The sequence below is a fragment of the Annulohypoxylon maeteangense genome, assembly GCF_022496945.1.
Source record: "Annulohypoxylon maeteangense strain CBS 123835 unplaced genomic scaffold GGS22scaffold_21, whole genome shotgun sequence".
Lineage (NCBI taxonomy): Eukaryota > Fungi > Ascomycota > Sordariomycetes > Xylariales > Hypoxylaceae > Annulohypoxylon > Annulohypoxylon maeteangense.
In genome coordinates, this window is record NW_025953268.1 from 240,634 (window position 1) to 262,788 (window position 22,155).

The following is a 22,155-nucleotide window of genomic DNA, read 5'->3' on the forward strand; positions in this document are numbered from 1 at the left end:
GACTTTCATCTAGCTAGACCTTAGATCATTAGGTAGCGAGAGGAAAAACAGGAAATGTACCAGGGTCGACAGTAAGATCACCTGTTTAGGTCAACATTCTCTAAGGTTGGAAATGAATTCTTGGTTTCGTTCTTTCTTTCCCCCTCTTTTTACTCGTAAATCTGAATATATATATGTAACCTCCAAGCCTTATACCGATGGCTTATCATTACATAGTAGGTTCATCATGCACTTTATATAATTTTCCATCCCCGTAGCAAAGAACATCTATAGAAGTGAGGTGACTCAATGGGTATGACGAAATCTATTTATCAGTTGCAAACGTCGACATACTCATCCAGTCCAACAGATTCATAGGCGCTTGATCCCGTAAATCAAATCGGAAGCACAGTGCGGTGTGTGGTGTTGCGTCTATTGGTATCATGATCAATGTACAATCATTATTCATACAGTGGATAACCTATCTCACTTCAGCTTGCTCAAGATCTCCTGAGCACGCTTCACCAGTCCTTTAGCTCTAGTTAAACTATCTTGGCCCTCAGCTTCGTCTTTAGGGGCACGGCCCTGTTTAAGAGCGTCGCCGACCACGCCTTCGACATCTCGGACGGCTTTGCGGCCTTCTTCTCTCACCTCACCTTCCCAGAACGTCCGCGCAGTCTCCCATTGCTTTTGCATGCGTCTCATGCTCCACACGATACCTAGGGCGGCAACCGCACCGGCTTCGTATAGCGTCGCAGTCAACGTGCTCAGATAAATAAGCGCGCCTAGCGCCGTAGTAAGTCCCGATGTACCTAGCGTCTGCACTATGAGCTTTTGCGAAAGCGCCTGTAAAGCAGGTATCGTTTTCGTTTGAAGATATCGCCTTGTTGTAGGAATGCTAACTGGCCAAGGGGCCGTCGCGGGAGTAGGCGCCTGGGTCTCTAATTGTTTCGACTCGGCGCCATTTTCGTCAGTAGTGTAGGGATTTGGAAAGGGACCTAAGGCGATTCCAGATTCTTTCATCCTCCCGGCGAGGAATATGGCATTTCTCTCTGACGCTAGAAGGAACCTTTGACTGAGAATATCATTTGTAAGCATGCCCACGTCATCTGCCCGCCAAAATAATTTCCACCATCCAAGTTTACGCCATCGTTTACTGGAGAATGCTATGTCAAGTTGTTCCTGCAATTCGGTATGTGCGCTTTCTGCCCAATCGTCAAGGCTACTTTGGAGTGACGTAGGTGTTGTAGGAGATAATGACGAGCCGAATTGGCGTGCTTCTTCGTTTTCTATAGCTGCAGATGTATTCCTTAGCAACGAGTCGATGAGGTCTTTCACAGGTGGTTTAGTCGTGCCCTCATCTGAAGCCATTATATCGGTCTTTAACCAGTCAACTAATTTCGGTATGTTACTTTGAAACCATAAGTGTTCGAACTCGATGGCATTCTTGAGATCTTTGCGAACAAGACCCAGCCCGATACTCGCAACTCCGATATCAATAGGAGTAAACGGCAAGGGAGAAGTATCTGCCGATAATTTATACTCTGGTAGGTTCACGGCAGCGGTGATTACGCTTTGGTTTTCTAGCGGAGACATCGATACTACCGATGCAGCACCTAGAAGGCCCTCCGCCACGATCAAAGCTTTATGTACCGGCGTTGTGATAGGAGTGTGTCTCCCCGTATCAGATGTGGGGATGTCGACTGTGGGGACGAGCACCGACTCCTCAGACCCTTTTAAAGCCCCGATTTCTTGTGCAGACAAAAAAGGGTTCGTCTCCATGAGCAACAATTCTAGATTGTGGCCATTCAACGTTGCAGATGAGACGTTAACCTCGTGTAGCGAACTTTCCTTGGAAGCAACTGATATGGATTCAAGCTCTTTGGGTAGCTCCGCTCCAACCCGTATGATCATGGGTTGTGTCAAATCATGCTTCGCGACTTCTTTCTCCCATTCCTCTTCAGCTTTCAAAGGATCGGCGAGCAGAAGCCTTAGCACTTGTTTTGCAACTTCGCTCGACTCGGAGCCATTTGAGAGACCCAATACGGCAACCCTTATAGATTCGTCGCCTGGTCGTTGCCGCAAGCCATTGAGGGCTAATTGTAGGCGGGAGAGGTTTATATAATTAGGTGCATGTTTCTCGAGTTCGAGAAGGGTTTCTTCCAATTCCCTCCGAGGTTCGAGCACATTGTGGTCCGTGCTAGTTGTGCTAGTCGTATTATTCGTGGTGGTGGAAGCAAATCGGCGAGGGTTTTGCGACTTTCGTCTCGGTCTCGGGCGACGACTCGGTTCTGCGCTGGATCGACCAGACAGCGAACAAAAGAAACAGACTGAGTTCCTCTCGGTCGCTTGACTTTTCAAATAAATTGAGCTGCGACGCCCAATGGGCTGCAGGCTTATTCGAGGAGGCATATTCCGCCCTCGATACTTTGTAAGGACATTAGGCGCAAATTATTCGGAGCTTTCGACTTTTGAGCTCTAACTTTCGAAGCTTCCGAAGCGCGGATTTCCGGGCCAACTTCGGCTAGTGCCAAACGATCTGATAACCTTATCGCATAATTAGCGCGCCTTGGCAAATCTCTAATGATTGGTCAAATTCATCCGCGCATTCGATTGGCCGAACCCTTTGTCAAGAAGTCATACACGTAGGGAAAAGGGACCAAAACTTCTAATATATATATGTCATGTTATATAAAAATTCCCAAAATAGCTTAAGCTCCATATCTAGTAGGTATATAATGGGTGAGTTCTACGACAAAAGCAGCAGAGGATGGCTATAATGCCACTACACGACACTCTTCCTCAACTCAGCTTCCATCATCTGTAGGGCTTCATCACGGTGTTTCTCCATATCAATATCAATAATGAAGTCCCACCTAGACATAAACGATTTGAATTTCTTGATGTCAAGCCCGGTCTCCTCATTGACCCCTGTCAACATAGTACCCGTGACCCGACTCGACTCGACAACCTGTTGTGTGCGAGGGCGGCGAACTTGGTCATATACCTTCAGGGCTGTGAGGGCTTCAACCGGTGATTTCGCGCGTCCGAGTAAGGTGGATAGAATCATGCTGTCTTCGATAGACATGCCACCACCAGAGCCTTGCCACGGCGTTGTCGAGTGAGCCGCGTCGCCAGTGACACAGATGGGTCCGGAAACATAAGTGTGAGCTTTTGGGTGATCCCAAAGATAGAAGGCGTTGTGTTCGGGTTGATTACAAAGTATCTATATCCTTTGTTAGTACTGCCATATCGCATACGCAACACACCAATGAGCCCGAGAGTCGTCTTACCTCGATTACAGCCTTGTTAAGCAGAGGTGGAAAATCTTGATATATCTTCTTGATTTCGTCGGCACCCGCCTTGCGCTGCCATGACCCAGGCTCGACTTCTCTATCGTTAGAAGTTATAACAAATTGCACTATCTGACCGTCGCTTAATATGTTATGCATTAAAAAGGCGTTGGGGCCAACCCATCCATATTCGCGAGCATTCTCGATATCCACGAGCTCTTTGCCTAAGATAGCTTGGGCCTTGTCGAATGGTTCGAGCATCATAATACACCAAGCACCACTATTTTGTGGATAGGCTGCCGGATCGTTCTCGCCAAGGACGAGTTTTCGAACAGTGCTGTGGATGCCATCAGCACCGATCAAGATATCGCATTCGTGCGTGGTCCCGTCAACGAAGTAGAGTGTAATAGGACCGTTTTGATCGATTTTCTGGAGCTTCTTAGAGGCATGCATTTGATCCTGGGGGATACCAGCGAGTAGCTCTTGCAGAAAGTTGGCACGATGAACGATGCTCGTGAGACGCTTTCCTTGAGCCGCCTCATCAATTTCATCAGCTATGCTCCCTGCCCATTCTCCTTGAGCTAACATGATTCGAACGCCCCTCATTGGTACGGCTCCGGCTCGTTCGAGACATTGCGCAGCTTCCGGGCCGATGAGTTGGAGGGCAGCTTGCGCGTTTCGGGCGATACCGAAAGCCATGCCGGCTTCTTTGAATTCAGCGGCGGACTCGAATATGTGTACATCCAGGTGGGAAAACTTGACGAGGGCATGGATTAGGGAAGCGCCTGCTACGCCGCCACCAATGATGGCAATTCTAATAAGGGGATCCATGACGCCGAACCTAAGCTTTCATTCGTAGTCTAGTTCTGATAGAGTCAGAGGAAGCCCGTTCTAAGAGGGCGAGAAGTGACCAATATAACTGCCATTGTCTATAGATATGATAGACGGCTTGTTGCCATATTGAGTCGTATGTAGAAGAGATCTACCCCGCACAAGGTTGAGAATCCTCAGTAATCAAACTTCCAAGTTGCCAACAGATCCAAATGAATAATCGTCGTTTTGCGGCATAAAGCTTGGTCAACGAGACACATGATTAGCACCAACAGTGAAAAGTTGGCGCTAGCAATGCATTGGAGTGGGATGGCTGCATTATGTGCCGAGTATACAGGCACTTCGAACTGCAGAATAATAAGTTCGTTTGGGACCCATTTAGATATATCAACAGCCACTGTTAAAGAATTATACGCCTCACGCAGTCTCAGGTCCTATCTTAGGTATTACCTAATGCATAGGCTGATGCGATTGCATACCTAGCCCGTGGGATGGAGATCGGCAACGGCACAGTCGAAGAAGGATTTTCCATTCTATTCGATGTTGGTGTTTCGATCCGTGCCGCATGAAGCCATAATAAAAATATGGGTAATAATCAGTTAAACATGACATATATCAATACCAATGGATTTACTATCCACTTTAGTATATGGGAAGACATGACTTCATATTCATCCGTTGCTATGGACAAGTCAGGAGTGGTCTAAAATGTGTTGTGATAAAGGTGATTGTTGGGGTGGATTCGTACGACAGAGCCGCACCGTCGTATCCGAATTTCCGGGTCAACTTCGGCTAGCAGATACCTTAGCGTCGCTACTTGATTGTCAGGAACGACCAGGATTAAGTTATCGATTAAGGGATCCACAGCGAACCTTCGCACCTGGCAGCCTGGACAGCTAGATCAGGAGATAGATAGCTGAAAGGAAACCCCCACCAATGATCTTCATTCGGTCATTTCTCCAACCTTCCATATCAAAGCCTAAAACTGTCAACTAAACCTATAATTTACATAAGACAGCCAAATCGGGCTGTTATGATTGAATAAGACTCCTTTTTCTTGGACCTGTTACCTTACTCATTACTCTTTATACATCAACTTTGTAGATATCCCATAAAGATGGCTCAATCGACAGCCCACCGTCGACTCCTTCAAGAGTACAAGATGCTGACTAACAATCCTCCTGATGGTATCACGGCTGGCCCAGTCAACGAAGATGATATGCTTGTCTGGGAAGCTCTGATCCAAGGACCAGAGGGCACTCCTTTCGAGGGAGGCGTCTTCCCCGCCGAGCTGAAATTCCCTAAGGATTATCCCCTAGCACCACCTAAGATGACGTTCTTGGGAGAGATCTTCCACCCTAATGGTATATTCTCACATAACTTGACATAGACTATGAAATCCATAATCTAACATTGGCCAATTCGTAGTATACCCAAGCGGTTTAGTCTGCATCTCTATCCTCCACCCTCCCGGAGACGACCCGAACCACTACGAGCACGCATCAGAGCGATGGAGTCCGATCCAGTCCGTCGAAAAGATCCTCATCTCCGTCATGAGCATGCTGGCAGAGCCCAACGACGAAAGTCCCGCAAACGTCGAGGCGGCCAAGATGTGGCGAGAGCGACGCTCGGAATACGAGAAGAAGGTTCGGGATGGAGTCCGACGAATGCTCGGTCTCTAGTGGAGAGAAGAAGAAAACCCATCAATCGCCGTGATTATCGAGACCGTGCATCCTCACACCTTCATCTGTCAGGTTACTTCTGCAATGCGGATTCACGCGCATCAGGCCAAGATTGACAGACTACGCAAAGAGTTGAATGAAGAATTGTCTAATGATTAGGGGAATAGACCTTCGCTACACGGCCATGCTTCCCCTGGAGGGCGTGGGAACGCATTGCCGGCGCAAGAGGGTTTTTCTTTGGCAAATGCAGCTAATAACGACAAGTGCAAGGCTAACCATAACCATGGGTGCGACGAAACGATCCTCCGGAATTATCAACAGGGTCTGGGGGACGAGGAATGAGTTACGAATGACGTAGCACTTGGACGAGGTATTCCGTCTTGTGGCATAATGGTTATAGGCAAGGAGATTGCCAGATTGGCAGGCCGTCTTATGTCGATGCTACGATGTACGAACGGTTGAAGAGCCCGCCGATGTTCCTTTCCTTTTTACACGCAAGTATGCATAGCGAGGTGTTCGGGGAGTGTAGTTCACTTACACTATGTACTCAATTCACAACAAAACTATCATCATCAAGATCACAAGATCGATCACGAACAACTGCTCTCCAGTGTTTTCCCGATCATGGAAATTCTCATTAAATGCTATCGCTGCCATGATGGGAACAAGACACTAACGCAAGGTGGCTTGCCCCGCCGAACCCATCCGTCTCCCTTCATAACGCCTATGCGCGCACTGTGTATGTCTAGGTGTGCATGCCATGCAATTTATAATTCCGGTTCCTCGCGGAACCGGGTATGTGATTTTGTTTTGCTGAGCCCTGTCCGAGGAAGCTCCCATGCAAATTGCTAAGAAATTAAATCTCTAACCGACTTCTAACTGTCAGCTAGCTAGCTCGACACATCGCCCGCCCGCTGATTGCTTATGCGGTGATGGTGATGTTGGCCGTGTGGCTCTGGATGCTGACTAGGCCGGACGCCTGGTTGGAAGTTAGCATATCTATACATATAGAGAGGCGAAGGGAGAAAGGACAAGGTTACTCACGCCAACGAGATACGGCACGGCGGCGACGAGCTGGTAGTCGCCGGCGCTCAGGGTAGAGGGGAGTGCGACGTCGATGTTGAACTTGCCCGGCTTCGGCTGGTTGTCCGGGTACAGGTTCGTGTAGGCGATCTGCTGGCCCACGCACACGACGTCCCCGCAGTTGATGCGCGCCGGCGCGATGCCCCAGACGATGCCGAAGTCGCTCCAGTTCTGGATGTAGATCGAGGCTGTTAACGTCGCTGTTACTGTTGTTCCGGCTTTCGCGCTGTCCGGCGCCGTTACGCCCGTGATGTACGCGGATGAGAGGGAGGCGGCGCTGAGGGCGCTGGTGAGGATTGATCGGACGGAAACCATTTTGGCGGGTTGGGGATGGTGGTTTGATTAGGGTTGGATTTGGATTTGGGTTGAAAGGGTTGTTTATGTAAGTGCGGAAAGAGGCGAGATGTCTTTGTGAGATGATGATGATGGTGGTGGTGTTCCTTGTTTGTAAGAAGGTTCGTCCGGGCACCCGTCCTCTTTTATATCCCGTGAGGTGCGTGTGTTTATGGGTGTGCGTGAATGTGTATGTTGCGATATGTTACACTATGTAGGTACAGTCATGCCTAGACCATTCAAAGACCGCCTGGTCCAAAGATTGTCGTGGCATCACTCACCACGAGTCCCAGCACGTTGTTTGCCTGCGAGGGATTTCCGGCCACTGGAGTTCTTCCTAGGCAAAGATGACAATACGAAGTGATCGGCATGGTTTGCTGATCCCGGCAGACAACGGCCAGGCTCAGCTGCTGTCCCGCGCGCAGCACCTCTCTTTCTCTTACATGCTATTAGGTGCTTTACCACCTCGTAAAATATTCCTTTATGGGACGTTTAGTTGATGTAATGGCTAGCAGATTCATGGATGTCTCAAGCCACTTCGCTTACCAGACCCTACCCCTGCCTTCTTAGGTATGCCACTCCGCCGGGTCGTTCGGTTCTCCGGCTTTGTAGGTACCTACAAATTTAGGTGCTGAGCCTAAGCTCAGCTGAGTAGTAGGATGCAAGATGCGCCACTGTATTAACTAATAGTACGAACCTGGGGAATCATGAATGGCTAGCAGCCATTGACTAAACGACTGCGGCGCGGCATCACTCGCCCGTCGTATTTCTGCCCCAGTAGTTTCCTCCACGGTCGTCGTGTTAGGAGATATTTTTAGGAGACGGATAATAGGTAATTATTCTCAATATTGAGATGGTGATGTATATTTCCTACTCGTAGTATCCACGTTATCACACACGTTACATTTCCATTTCCTCTCAAGCCCATCACCGACCGCCTACGTCATGTCATGTGTTGCTAGAATCATGTATGCAGTATGTACGGACGTACGAACGGGAAATAAATAGTAAATAATACTAAATATGATATTTATGTAAATACTTACCAACAGGTAAGCGATTTAGCAAATGAGGTTCATGCTGAGGCTCCAACTTCTTCCAAGTTACGGGTTATTGGCGGACGAAGCAGTGGATATATTCATGCGTGGACTTGTCGCAATTCAGTCCGGGTATCGAGGCCCGTTCGTTCAACTTTGCAAAAAAGAAAAAATTCCCTGGATAGTTCCTAAAGGGGTAAAGTGCAGGAATAATAAGTGATAAATCAGTACTTCGTACGAAATTATATAGCAAGCATCGAAGATACAAGCCTATTCATACAATATTAGGTGCAAAATGTTGTAACTTTGATGATATTTTCTTAATTATTAAATTATTAATTGATTATATTATAAAATATTGAAGCTATCTCTAGCTTTGATTAGGTAATCTTCACTGGGAGCTGGGAATTGCTTCAATTGAAAGATTTATGGAAGGTGCCCTCGCATCGATAGTACCTCTTTTCGCATCCAAATTGTCATACAAACTCATGTACTTTTAATGTTCACCCCTTCAATTGAAATAATTGCATCGATCCAGGTTCATAATTGAAAAGAGACAGCATTCATTCAAACAAAATCTAGTAAAGCTATCGATTAGGTAAATACATAAAATTGTCAAAGTTCAATTGAGTGGGCCAGCACTAAAAGTACATGTATTTGCGTTGTCATTTGTATGCGAAACAAGGTACTGTTGATGCGGGGGCTCTAGTACTGATTATAACCTTGAACTGCTGTAACTATTACAGCTATTACAGCTATTACAGCTATTACAGCTATTACAGCTATTACAGCTATTACAGCTATTACAGCTATTACAGCTATTACAGAAGGCTATTTCAACTGCAACAGCCTTGAAAACTAATTGATTTAATTGATTCTAAATAAAGCGACATTATATACATACATATACAGCTAAATTTATATGCGAATATATGTATCCTACGTCTAAATAATTCATTTCAATATACTGTTATGTACTTCCTTAACAATTTTCTTACGTCTTATTACTGTATTTGGAATAGCGTTTCGAATTTCCGAAAAAAAATCTTTTTTTTGCAAAGATGTACGAATGGGCCTCCACACCGGGTCCCTTACTCGCCCTGTAAATATAGACGCTAGTGCTAGATTTAGCTCGGATGGCACCTTATTAGCCCGTCCCGAAGGCGGGTTCGACGCTATATTTTAGCGACCCCTTCCCAACTACCGGCCGAAACCAACTTCCAGGTTAGCTTCCATTTTTCTCTGCCGGCTTGGCTTTATTCTTGACGCCAGCATGGCATAGTCGACGTGCCGATAGATAGCCTATATCATCGTCGTCACCGCTCAAGCTCTGCCTCAGCGCCATTTATCACAATTATGTTGGTGATAGGAATTCCTCGATTGCATATATCGTCTCAGCCTACGGCTTACTTGGTGGTCGAGATCGTCGCTTGATACGGTCAGCTAGTGATCGAGACCTTTACTCTGTCTCGACACAACTCACCCGCATGTGGATATACACGGACGAGATGCAACGTAACCTATATAATTAGTCCCAACGTGTCAGATAAGTTGTCAGCCGATAGGGCTGAAGTCCTGAGCTGGATGAATCCATGCGTCGTGGTGGCGCAGCACGGATCCGGTCACCAGATGGTGTTGAGTTTCGCCGCATTGTTGTCTGACCAACGTACATCCATAGTTTATGAATCTACCTCGCGTTTTTTATGAGAGGTAGATGTCGAAGCTCGATTTATGGTCATGCTGTGCGCTCTGTTGGTTCGTGGAGTATCCAGCGCATGGGTGGGTGGTTTGATATCAACCTCGAAGGATAGTCGATCCAAGCCCTCTCTATTAAAATATTATCATAATCTGTGTGCTCTCTGATCCTCATACACGAAATTTACTATCTAAATATCCGCCCGCGAAACAGCTTAAGTCCGACGACGTAGGCGCGTGCGGTGTACTGTATTTACGCCTTCGGACCGGTCGGATGTGGCTCTAGATGATACTGGCGAGTGCTAGGTAGTATCATATATCACTATTAAAGCTAATGCTGACTACCTGACCTTTGATACGTCATAAAATATATCAATTATACCAGTGATGACCCAGAGCTACCAATCCGCAATCGATCGCGCGTGGAAAAATCATATAAACTACTAGGTACCAATTAATCAACGAAGCAGGAGCTTTATCGCGTCTCTTTTCAAATTGCTACTGCGAAGGAACGTCTGTATTCAATTCCGAAAATTTTGTCCAGAGCCTGAGTCCACGCGTCGAGCCGCTTCAAGGTGTGGTGGAATGGGATTATAGAAACGGATATCTACGGTCGCAAACCATTTATCACGAATTCTACAGGCAAGAGGTTATTTATTTATGATCCCAACTCATGGAGATCAATCAGTGTTTGCATTCATCAACCGGTCTCGGTTCCCGTGCCTGTAATAGTAGAGGACTGAGAAAAATAACTGCGGATAATAGAATCCTTCATTGCATCGCCGACTTTAAAGTCATGGCGGAATCATAGTAAATAAGCCTCTCATCCATCCGTCCATCCATCTTTAGTGACTCTCGTGCCAGTTATCCGTCCCGAAAATCCTTGATCTTATGTTCGACGGGGAGGCTTAGAGCTCGCGGCCGTATCCCGCGTAGTGGCATCGGTCGCTGACGGAAAACGCACACGGTCTCTGCTGGTCGAGGCTGTTAATGACCAGCCAGAGAAACGCGGCGAGGAACAGACCGACGAGCACGCAGAACCCACAGTTCACCGCGATGGTGAGGGGATCCCCCATGCTGATTAGGGGGCGCTCTCGAGTCTTCGGCTCTTCTACTTGAGCCTCGTTGGTAGTTGGCTCCGGGCTTTCGGAGCTGGACATTGTCCTCTAGAGAAGGCATCATGTTAGTCTGACCGATCTGATTTCGAGAATATATCTGGGTATATCACGTGTAAAAAAAAATAAAATGAGGTTATACTTACTAGTAATAGGTCTCCCTTTAGTGGGAGACTGGGAGTTAGGGAAATGTGCGTTTGGGTAGGATGTGTTGTTATGTTGGTGTGGTGGTTTTGGTGGTCTAGGTTGCGGAAATATTTGTGAATGTGTGAAGGAAGAAAAAGAGAAGACACATTAAAAATGAGGACAGTATCTTTTTATGCTCTCTTCTTTCTTGATCGGTAGGCTTCACGGGCCTTACCGTCGCGAATGCTAACATTCGGAGCGGGTGCTACCCTCGAAGCCGATGAATTCGGGGCAGTCATGTCCATGGTGGTTGCCATGACTGACTACCCCGAATGCCGGCGACCCGCACCCCACGGGTCCTTCCGGCATTGCTGTGGCATTTGGGACAACGGTGCTCGCCGAGACCTGCTCGGCGATGCTCCTTGTTGACGCTCCGATGAGCGTGTTTACGTCTGGAAGATTTCAGACGTAAATATTATAAAATGTTATAAAATATATATGAGGTGCGACAGTCGCGTATTGGACGTCTAGAGTACCCCAACAAGGGGGGTAGTGTTAGAGTGCCGTCTGAAAAAAAAGTTTGAAAAAGAAAAGATGAATGTTGATGGTTTGTGGCCGGAAGATACGATAATAATATTGTTGTCAACTTTTAGGGCGCACAATGTCGATACCTAGAACCTAGCTACTATAGGGCACAGGTTTAGGCCCTAAATCAACAAACTCTAGGACGATTATTTACTGCCTTATTAGTGACAGAGAAACCCAACACGCTGTTGCGGAACTGCTTCAATGACGTTCTATATCGACTGAGAGGATGACTGGATCATTTCCGATAAAATGCAACCACTGTGACACATGTAAGTAAGAATCTAAGGAGTCATAGTTGTGTAAATCCAAAGCATCTCGACAAGGGCGTATAATCAAGCATGTGCAATTGCAGTCAAATCTGACATTGGGTGTTAGGTTGGCCATACCTTTAGATATTTGTATTTCTGCTGACGATAGTGGAGGGTCGTCATGTTGGAAAATCTTCAAGTGAAGTATGGTGATATGTGTGGCCTCCATGGGATCCGAGTCGTGACAGAGTATCGTAATTAAAACCTCAACCAAGAAGCTCGTGGCTTTCCTCGTGTTAAACGACGGTGAAAAGGCACAATGTATTAGTTCAAAGAAGAGTAAACATATAGGTACCTACCTCGGTACCTATCTACGTTGAGTCCTTCCAAAGCTTAGGTTGTTGGGAGGAGTAACCCCCTTAAGATCCGACATCGAAAAACATTTCTTAACAAGCCGCTCATCGGAGATACTTATATATCTCCACAAAAGAATCTGAACAAGCTGTAAGGGACACCTTTAGGTCGCGATCATAGCCTTATTATGTAAATTCCAATAGAAATAATTTTGTTTGCTTAACTTTCACTGTGCATATTAATAGAAAACAGCATGCGTATCGAATAGTTTTCCAAATTGTGGAACTTCCAAAATATGGGATCATAAATAGGGGTTATTCCCCACCCCCTTTAAAACATGAAATAGCCATGTAATTCGTAGATACATAGCTAACGCCTTCAAAGTTAGAAGGCAATATTCCCAGTACCGCAGATTTTGAGGTTTGCCTGTTTTTCTAAATGGATTGAATGAAGTCTGAATTGGTTTGCTACATCCATCAACCAGCTATGTACCTAGTACTTACATAATTTTACAAACACCATCAATAGTAAAAGAACTGTAGTGAAGAAAAGGAAAGGGGGGAAGCTCCTATGTACCTATGTACAGTTTATGACAAGAATATGCCTAGTACTAGGTATGTACTAGGTATGTACTAGAACATATCATATGTAGAACTCGTACAGGTACTCCTATCATGAGATATGCGATATAAATTATATTGGTCGAGAGCCTACATATGACTCCCATTAATCCTCACGAGAGAGAATAGCATCCATGTATTCGTACCGCGATTTGTATGCGAATAGAAGTACTGAACATGGTATAATTTGAATAGATTTTAAACATCGAATATCTATAAAAAAATCCATTTATGATAATCCGCTTTACACGTATCTTTATATGGCTTATATACGAGTTTCCCATCCCATCAATCCAATCCAATCCTTTTCTCGACCTAAAACTCATGAGCGTGTAAACAACTCCTATTGACCAGAGCTATTCTCAATAAAAGTGCCTCCCTGGGCCTTTTCCGTGTCGTTGATAGACGCAACCCCGCTGCCGTTCTCGGGGTGTGGAGCATGAGCCTTGTGCTCCTCGGTCTCCTCGTAAGCGATGAGCAGCTCACCGTTCTTGCCGTAGCGGCGGGGCTCTTGTTCGGCGACCTTGACGACAGTGAAGTAGCCCTTGCCGCCGTGCACCTTGTGGAAGATGGCGTCCATCTCCTCGAGGGACCGGTACGCCGTCTCCGGGAAGAAGAAGTACACCGTCGGTACGATGAACGCGTTGGTCACCGCGAAGATGATGTACGTCTGGTACCCGATGTTGTTGAACGCTATCGGCGTAATCATCACCACCAAGAAGTTAAATATCCAGTTCGACGACGTCGACAGCGCGTTCGCCGGCGCGCGGGTCCGGAGAGTCGTGATTTCGGCGGGGTATAGCCAAGCTAGGGGGAAGAAGTTAGTCGGTTTTATCAATTTAGAAAATAACCCCTTTTTATGAAGGATTTTAGGACTAAAAATCTGGAGGAGCTGGGTTGTACATACTCATTCCTAGCCAACCAATGGCGAAAAATGTGTTAAAAACAAATAAGAAGGCAACAGCAGCGGCTTGCGCACTCGTACTGTCCGGTCTGGAGTTCACGCCCGCTAGAATGGCCATACTCATGGACTGGCCAGCAGCCCCGAAGAGCATAAGCTTTCGGCGGCCGACGCGCTCAACCAGGAACACAGCTGGCCACGAAGCGAGGAAATATTCCGTTCCGTTGATGGCAGCGAGGAGCCGAGCCATGAAGTCGCTCATACCGAGATTACTGAAAATTACTGGTGCGAAGTATGAGATCAGGTTTATTCCACTAATTTGTTGATACATTTGATTGACAAAAGCAAGTAAGGTCCGGTGGAAGTTCCTATTTCGCAGCATAAGTATCAGCTCGTAACTAATTTGTAAACAGGTGTAATGTTTTGACATACCTGTCCTTATCCATGGTGAATAGGTCGTGGAAAGTGCCCTTGGACATTTCGAGGACGGTTTCTTTAATGGCCGTGAACTCGTTTTTCACTTCCTTGTCGTCGGGAGAGGCATCGGCTAATGCAGCCAGAATTTCTAAGGCCTCTTCTTCGCGGTTCTTCAGAATCAGCCATCTTGGGGATTCTGGCATGTTCCAAATGAAAGATAGAATGAACAAGCAAAATACAATCTGGAAGGCTAGCGGGAATCTCCAGGCGATGCTGCCTTCGATGAAACTAAAGCCCAGGTCTATCCAATAACTGATCATGATACCGCAAGTGATTAGAGCGCCTTCTATCATGACTAGCTTGCCTCGTTTATGGGAACGCGAGGTCTCAGACTGCCAGGTAGGAATAGTTGAAGTGTTGCCTCCGTTTCCGAAACCGGTGATAATACGGCCGACGATGAAGTGAGGGAGGGTTGTAGCACTGGCCTGCAAGATAGCACCGACAACCATGATGGATGTACCTAACATGATCATTTTCTTTCGACCGAGAGGATTGGATACGAAAATGGTGGTGACAGCACCGAGAAAGCATCCCAAATTATACGCAGCAACGGAGATTCCCTGGTTAGTGGATCGCCTCGCTGCCTCAGCGGAAAATTTCGGAGCGCCGTTTGGGTTTATTTCTGGAAAATCTTCAAGAAACTGATGCATGGTGAGAATTCCACCCATTACACCCTGATCTAGGACATGTTAGGTTTCTTGAATGTCGTTTTATATGCGACGGAGATGAAGTACCGTATCCAAAAAGCAGGAAATCGCATCCTGCGATGATACCTATGGCATAATTGAGCCAGTCGCCACGGAGGCCAAAAAACTTCCCCATGGCGAACAAAATAGGATGGGTGTTGTCTTGCTAGTGTTTGTTCAAAGCTGGGAAGCTGGGCAAACGCTTGGGTGATCCAACTATCTTTATAAGAAAGCTGCTGATTTGGAGGCCGATGGGAGAGACAGGCTGTAAGATCAATCTAGACGAGGATCAGCACATCAATCGACTTTTATATTTTCCTATGCCGATCAGAATGTGGGCCGTACATATGCTGGTTGGTACCGTCAGTGTTACCTGCAAGGTAGTATTGATTCTTGTCTACTGGTACAACTCAACTTAACTCCGAATAGAGAGAGAAAGGAGGGAAGAAGTAGAGAGTAGAGGAAGAAAGTTTCACTTCTAAGAGACACTAAAGAGGGGTGATTCAAGTCTATATATGTCTACTACTTCGTATGTAACATTTTATAAAGGTAATATAAGCAACAAACCCGAGGTCAAAGAGGTAACCTTGGAATCGATTAGAGTATAGAAGCCGGGGTTACCAGCCAGTAAGTACAATAAAACTGGAACCCGGTCTTCTCACTGGTGGGGTCACGAACCCGGTCGGGTCTACGAACACAGCATAGCGTGTACCTGAAGTCGAGTACCTGAACCCGGCGTTGGAACGGTTGTCGTGGAATGTGGAGATCCTTGAAAAATTCTGTGCCTTGAAAATACTATGTAAGTTGTTGAAGATAAAATCCTTCCCGCCGCTTTGACAGTTTTAAAACCCGAGATACTGATAGGAAGATTGCGGGTTGGATGATTTACCTTAGGTAGGAAGGAAAGAATCAATCAGTTCAATTGGGTCAATGCGGGTAAGATCGTATCATTTGATCTTGGAAATCATCCGCAACTGCAAAAGCAAACTTTCCTAGGCGCTTTGGTACCTAGCCAGTGGTATGGAGCTTTCTAAGGTTAGAAGGGTCCTCCCCCGGAAAGGCAGTAGGATCCCCCCATTCCCCATTCCAAAATTCCCCAGGGTCCCCGCAAATCAACTAGAGTCAACTAAAACTTGGACGCTAATTAGATGGATGAGATGGATGCGAAAGAAACTTCGAAGGCGACGCTAAAGGAACGGCTCATCACCGGATTTCCTAATTCGGCAAGCCGACTTCTCTCAAGTACACTAAGAAGCCTTACCGGTATAATCAAGGGTATCTGGCAGAAAAGGAAAGGTTTTGACGTAACTAAAAGGAATTAACTTGGAGCGTTGGAGAAGAAATGGTCAGGATATGACGTCGGCTCGACCAGGGTATTTTTCTCGCTAGCGGTCTTATATCGGCGATGTCACTTTTTATGGACTAAATAACGGATCTTGCCTTAGGTAATAGACAACTGCTTAAAAACTCGAAGTTATCTCGTCGTCGCGTTCATTATTACAAATCATATCTTCAAAGGGGTAACGAGATCGGAACTTCTCCCGATCTTTGAAACTTGTGTGATATAGTGTACTTACACAACGTCCGAATTCTTCAACAACATCCATCAATCTGGTCCGGGCATCCGGGGTAGTACGGGAGGTCCGTGGTGTCTAACACATGCACGCGTGCTCGGTATCCTGACTTGCCTGACTAGGAACGGCACCATGCGACGAACCCCAGAATTAGGGAATCCGGGGTAACAATAGGATGGACTGATGCTATTCAAAACCAAGGCGAATCGCCACTGTTGGTTTGACCGTGTCTAATCCCTGGGAATCCTTATACTCGCCGCGCCATGGCTTCAATATTCACGGAATTCCGAATTAGTATTGGTCGATGCTGCGCCGCACCCTAAATTCGTCTTCTTATTTCTATAACCGCTCTTTTGAAATTTGATATATCACCTTGATCTATGGCATTCAAGGCATTGTCTGTATTTACAACCCGTTCTCGGCTTTGAACTTATCCCAACTCTCGTTGAGAGTGGCAAAGACTGTGCCGGCAATAAGTCTTACCTCCGTGCTCGCGTCTTGCGGTATCTATACAGGTACTCTTGTTAGTAATGATGTTGTGATGACAGGATAGTGAACAAAAAGTTTTAGAGATGGGAGGAGTTTACCTTGTCAGGATGACACTTTGCAATGGCTTTCATGTAGTGTATCTTGACCTTGTTTGCAATTACCAATTCGTGCAAGCCAATTTTCTTCCATCCGCTGCCTTCCCATAGCACCGTATCGAGACTCCCAAGAAGAGCCCGTAGATTGTCCCTCTTGCCGTCTCGCCAAGCCGCGATTCTTGCGTCAACCTTCTCGCTGAGAGCAAACTTCTCGTCATCGGCTGCTTCGGCCGCCTTGTTGGCTTCTCGAAGGCGTTGTACTGCCTCCGAGCTTTTCTGTGGAGTGAGATCTGATATAGCAGATGGCTTTGGGCGAGGTTTGACGACCTGTGCTGGCTTCGGGACAGGTTTAGGTTTAGGAGCAAGTGCTTTTTGACACCGCTGCCGGCCGGCGATAGCATTGGCACCACCAACACTCGCTTCCACACATTGCTGCCAAACGTTTCCGGCGTCCGCCCATTTCTCCATCTGTTCAAGCGCCTCCGCTTTCCGACTGAGCGCCTTACCATATAGATCCTTCATATCGCGGGACTCGCCGTCGGGCAACGCGACTTTCTCGCCTTCACCGTGGGAAGGTCCTATGATACCAATGGCGGCATCTGCGTCGCCGACGGCCTGCTTGGGGCTGCCGGTCTTTAGTGCAGTAAGCGCGCGGTTAGTGAGAAGAATAATGCAAATAGGATGCGATTGTGGTATGCCAGCTAGAGAGTTAGTGTAACTAGTGTGCGCGGCATCATAATCTCCTCGTTTGAAATGTGCAGTTCCTTCAAGGCGATATCGTGTAGAGGCATCTAATACCGATGAAGGGATAGTAGGTACCTTTCTGGTAGGTGCGGATGGTCGAGGTGTAATCGGTTTTGAAGGTGCTTGCGTAGGTGGCTTGGTCACGGGGGCTGGTGACCGGGTAGGACGTTGAGGTCCGGATGAAGTAGACTGGTCGAAAAGGAGGTTCTGTTCGGGTTCCGGTCGAGATACTGGTTGAGGTGTTGTCTTTTTCCTCCTCGCGGGACTAACGTAAGCCTGTGCACTCTGGTCTTCGATAGCTTGCTTGTTTAACCGCGCTCGGGGATCCCGCGTGTTTGGTTGTGCTGCTTGCTGCCATTTGGGTGCTCCTGAGGAATGAGGGGATGGTCGGCTTGGTATGGCCGGAGATCGATCTCGAACTTCGTTAGTTCGCCTTTGGGCAGGCCGAGATGGCTGTTTATCTGGCGATCCACCAGACTCTAACATCATAGCCTCGTCGGTGGCGGCCTGAGACATATTCCCTCCTGAATGTGACCTCTCTAGTTGAGCGGATCGCATCCATTTTGGTTGGCTAGGATCACCGGTTTCTTGGAAATCAGCGACTGCTTTTTGGACCTGTTTCTGTCCACTCTTCCAAAGAGAATTAGCCGTCTTGAAGAAGCTCGAGCTCATCGCTGCTGCCTTTTTTGAAAAGTCGTCTCCGGAAACCGGTGACCGGTTTTCTTTTCGCGAAGGAATATCATCTTGCTGGTCCTCACTCATCCATGCAGGGTTGCCACGGTTCCTAGAACGGTTATCATCCCTCCTCGGTCGTTCAGTGGTCGAGTCTGAGGGAGTTTGCTTATTACGAGCCTGTCTATGCGCATCATCTAAGAGCCAACCGACCGCCGCTTGAATGTTCAAGCCTCCGCCGCTTTCTGTTAGACCCCGCCTGGCATTCTCAGCCGTGAATCCCATGTCAACTAGTTCAGCTACGGCTTGGTCAAATGGATCCGAGCTATCCCCTCTTGGGGGAGCTTCGGGTTCCGATTCCGAGTCGGAATCCTCAATGGGTCTTCCCGGTTCCGGTTTTGCCTGAGCCGCCTGAGCTGCTTGAGTTTTCCGTCGTACTTCGTCGACTGGTTTCCCGAGGTCCCCTAGAAAGTCGTCATCTTCCGTATCATTAGATGGCTGCTTCTGCGATTGACCCTTCATTCTATTCAAACCGAACGGATCGTCGTCATCCCCGAACTCATTACCATTTGAAGCAGTAGATTTATTCCATGCACTTGCAGAAGTTAGATCAAGTTGAGGTCCATTCGCTGGAGTATTTTTCCTAGACTGCTCTTGGGCCGGCGGGGGAAAGTGACTGGCATTGTCAACTTGGGTATCTCTGTTGAACGCAGCAAAGAGGTCATCATCATCGTTCTTCTTATGTCCATTCTGGGAACCTATCCCACTACCAATCGAATGGGCGGCCGGAGAGATAGTTCGAGATGCAGGCGTAGAGCCCTGTCCTATATTATCCCAGAATTGACCAGCTCCATATTGTGATTGTAGCTTTCGTCTTTCTTCTTCTTCCTTTTGACGCTTCTGATTCTCGAGTTGTTCTTGCCGTTCTCGGAGGCTTAAATTGGTATTGCCTTTGGCGCCACTAAAGCTTACGAGGTTACTGAAGCTGTCGGCGGCTGGTTTAGAGGTAGTCGGCTTAGATGTAGTAAGGCCGGAGGCTTGAGCGGAGAGGGGCGTAGATCGGCCGGAAGGCTGAGGAGATGGGGTCGGACGAAGGCTCGGGTAGAAAGAAGGTGGGTTCATAGGGTTTGGCTTCGGGTTCATAGAAGGTTTATTGTTGCCTTTGCCAGAGTTGGCTGAAGACCAATCAAGACCAGAAAGATCATCCATCGTTGAGCGAAAGGAATTGGGAATATCGTCATATCAAGGATGCCGCATTATTAGTTCTGTGCCTACACCGGCCGTGATGTTCATCCAGGAACTGTTTTCCATGCGCTGTCGCATCTGAACAGATCCAGGTATTCGTTTAACTAGCATCAGTTGATCCACTTAGATACTATGGGTCGGAATGTGGCTTGGGCAGCGCGTGGCTTGAGTCGTTCATTATGTAATACACTTTAGTTCCCGCTCCCGATTTAACTGTCAACCACCTGCCAGCCAGCCCCTACATGCTTCACATGCGCTAAACTTCCACTTTCCCTCGAGCTCCCACCTACACATTTTGTACCCTCATTCTGCTCCACGCAAAATACTGGAAGGTACACATCACGTCTATACTCTATTTTTTTTTTAAGCTTTAACATTTTTAATGTTCATTTGAAGAGGCCCTGTAACTCTGCAAGGCTATTATTCTTTTAATGTTAAATACCGGTTTCTCGAGATTATTCTCTTGCTCCATGCAGCTATGCTGATCCATGCCTGCGCGATATACACATTTAGGACCTTTGTGATGATGATCCTCCTTTTATAATGCAGTGATCGCCACAAGAGTACGTCTAGTTTCTGGGCAGTTGCTAGGTAGGTTAGGTAGCTAGGAAGCTATTGCTAGATCAGATATTTAACGTTATTACTAATAACTATTATTTTGACAACGGAAAATCGAAGGCTATTAATGACGCTGAAGACTATGTGTAAATTTTAGAAGAGAGATACATTTGATTGCGGGAATAGCTTGGAGATAGATATAATGGGGAGTAGATATGATATCCGCTACACACGCAGCATCTATTATAATTACTATGTAACGATATCATACATATATCATACATAGTATATAAATGGCTGCTGCATAGAACTTACATAGGACATCGGGACGTCCAAAGTCTTTGTAACAAATTACCATCATGATGGGTGTTAGGGTTTAGGCTAAGCTAGGTCCTGGCCGCCTAGCTCGTTAGGTAAACTTCCAAGGTTAGTAATTATCAAGGGTGTGCCCTGTATCGTTTTAGTTTAATTGTGATGAGCTGAGCAGCATTTGCTAAAAAACGACCAATCATACCATGTGCCTTACGTATATGAAAATTTCCCATCGGTAGATCATTTCGTCATCTTTTCTTCCCGTCCTGCCACCCGAATCTTTGGTACACAAGGTACATGTGTGATGTGGTCCGCTCGGACGGGTGTATTTTCACGGTCCAATTGACCGATATGACAGGAGGTCTTGTGCTTTGGTTTCGGTACACAATTCATTGATTTGTTTGAACTACTAGATAAAGACAAAGAGACACTGTCACAAGCTCACCGAAAGAAATACAATACTGAACGGTGTGGGGGATAATACGGACCTGACCGAAGCATACATGATACGAGTATGTAGTGTATGTCGCATTTGCAAAGACCATTGATTATGGGCCATGGAACACGTATAGAAGAGGCTCTAATACTATCTAAGATTTAAGGATATTTCTTCGGTCTGAAAGTCGTCTTGGGTCTTGGCTCTGGCGTAGCGAATTTTATGTGTAGACCACGTTTACATTCCCAGGAAAGTAATTGTCAGGCAAAGCGACGTGTTTTAATTGGTTGATCTTGTATTTTAATCCCTGAAACTGTTTCATCGACCTGGAATTTTTCCATCCCAACTTCTGCCCCTCTTCTCGTTTAGCTGCGCAGTGTTTAATAAGTACTTGTGAGTACGAAGTAACTAGTACAAGATGAAATTTGTTCAAGGTTCTTATGGCATAGGGCGCCTGGGCGCTTGCAATAGACCGTATTAGGTACTTTTGGATATCGGAGAAGTAACCGAATCCTACCACTTGGCACTTGCACTGAGCTTACTGCCTGAGTGGCTATCCACCCACTCACAAATTGCAAATCCATTGCAAACAAGAATAAGGGGATATATGTAATATAACGATCACGGACTGGAGAATCTATTCGTTTGGCAGCTTACTTGGGTACATATCCACGGATGTGCTATGGTACACTATGTCCGTCCGACTATCATTGTAGTAAAGCAAACCTTTGAACGGACCTACATGGAGAAGATGGCACTGCGTGTCGTGATCTAAGGATACCTAGTATTGGCTATGTTATCTACAGGATGCGAATCATCAGCTACGCCGTTTTCCGATTGATGGCTAAAGTTAATTTGACTTAATTGAATGGTAAGGTGGATATTGTACCTGCGTCTGCGGCGGCATTTAGAGTGTTCTTGCCCGTAGATGAGAGATTAGAGAATTGGGCGTCGCACCTGCGGGGTCTACCCCCCTTGTCGT

The 22,155-nt window shown here is 46.6% G+C and overlaps 7 protein-coding genes across 7 annotated transcripts; 1 reads left to right on the plus strand and 6 right to left on the minus strand.

Annotated features, from left to right (window-relative positions):
* Positions 1-338: 338 nt before the first annotated feature.
* GGS22DRAFT_75339 (uncharacterized protein) lies at positions 339-2,446 on the minus strand. Its single transcript, XM_047968013.1, has one exon. It carries the CDS (start codon positions 2,389-2,391, stop codon positions 466-468), a length of 1,926 nt encoding a protein of 641 aa, XP_047814908.1. The 5' UTR covers positions 2,392-2,446; the 3' UTR covers positions 339-465.
* Positions 2,447-2,625: 179 nt separating this feature from the next.
* On the minus strand, positions 2,626-4,262 carry GGS22DRAFT_75342 (salicylate hydroxylase). Its single transcript, XM_047968014.1, has 2 exons — positions 3,273-4,262; positions 2,626-3,205 (listed from the first exon to the last, which is right to left on the minus strand). The coding sequence occupies exons 1-2, from the start codon at positions 4,101-4,103 to the stop codon at positions 2,765-2,767; spliced, it is 1,272 nt and encodes a 423-aa protein (XP_047814909.1). The 5' UTR covers positions 4,104-4,262; the 3' UTR covers positions 2,626-2,764.
* Positions 4,263-5,032: 770 nt separating this feature from the next.
* Positions 5,033-6,097, plus strand: GGS22DRAFT_75350 (ubiquitin-conjugating enzyme/RWD-like protein). The gene is made up of 2 exons (XM_047968015.1): positions 5,033-5,467; positions 5,532-6,097. Exons 1-2 carry the CDS (start codon positions 5,221-5,223, stop codon positions 5,783-5,785), a joined length of 501 nt encoding a protein of 166 aa, XP_047814910.1. The 5' UTR covers positions 5,033-5,220; the 3' UTR covers positions 5,786-6,097.
* Positions 6,098-6,672: 575 nt separating this feature from the next.
* On the minus strand, positions 6,673-7,278 carry GGS22DRAFT_75358 (uncharacterized protein). Its single transcript, XM_047968016.1, has 2 exons — positions 6,830-7,278; positions 6,673-6,764 (listed from the first exon to the last, which is right to left on the minus strand). Exons 1-2 carry the CDS (start codon positions 7,181-7,183, stop codon positions 6,708-6,710), a joined length of 411 nt encoding a protein of 136 aa, XP_047814911.1. The 5' UTR covers positions 7,184-7,278; the 3' UTR covers positions 6,673-6,707.
* Positions 7,279-10,841: 3,563 nt separating this feature from the next.
* On the minus strand, positions 10,842-11,491 carry GGS22DRAFT_192565 (uncharacterized protein; the record flags this gene model as incomplete). The annotated part of the gene is made up of 2 exons (XM_047965279.1): positions 10,842-11,099; positions 11,426-11,491. 2 exons carry the CDS (start codon positions 11,489-11,491, stop codon positions 10,842-10,844), a joined length of 324 nt encoding a protein of 107 aa, XP_047814912.1.
* A 1,638-nt stretch (positions 11,492-13,129) lies between these two features.
* GGS22DRAFT_173285 (general substrate transporter) lies at positions 13,130-15,620 on the minus strand. The gene is made up of 5 exons (XM_047962899.1): positions 15,394-15,620; positions 15,097-15,326; positions 14,318-15,041; positions 13,892-14,253; positions 13,130-13,791 (listed from the first exon to the last, which is right to left on the minus strand). Exons 2-5 carry the CDS (start codon positions 15,182-15,184, stop codon positions 13,328-13,330), a joined length of 1,638 nt encoding a protein of 545 aa, XP_047814913.1. The 5' UTR covers positions 15,185-15,326; positions 15,394-15,620; the 3' UTR covers positions 13,130-13,327.
* An 879-nt stretch (positions 15,621-16,499) lies between these two features.
* Positions 16,500-19,960, minus strand: GGS22DRAFT_173287 (uncharacterized protein). The gene is made up of 3 exons (XM_047962900.1): positions 17,210-19,960; positions 16,746-17,129; positions 16,500-16,690 (listed from the first exon to the last, which is right to left on the minus strand). Exons 1-2 carry the CDS (start codon positions 19,829-19,831, stop codon positions 17,028-17,030), a joined length of 2,724 nt encoding a protein of 907 aa, XP_047814914.1. The 5' UTR covers positions 19,832-19,960; the 3' UTR covers positions 16,500-16,690; positions 16,746-17,027.
* Between the last annotated feature and the right edge of the window lie 2,195 nt (positions 19,961-22,155).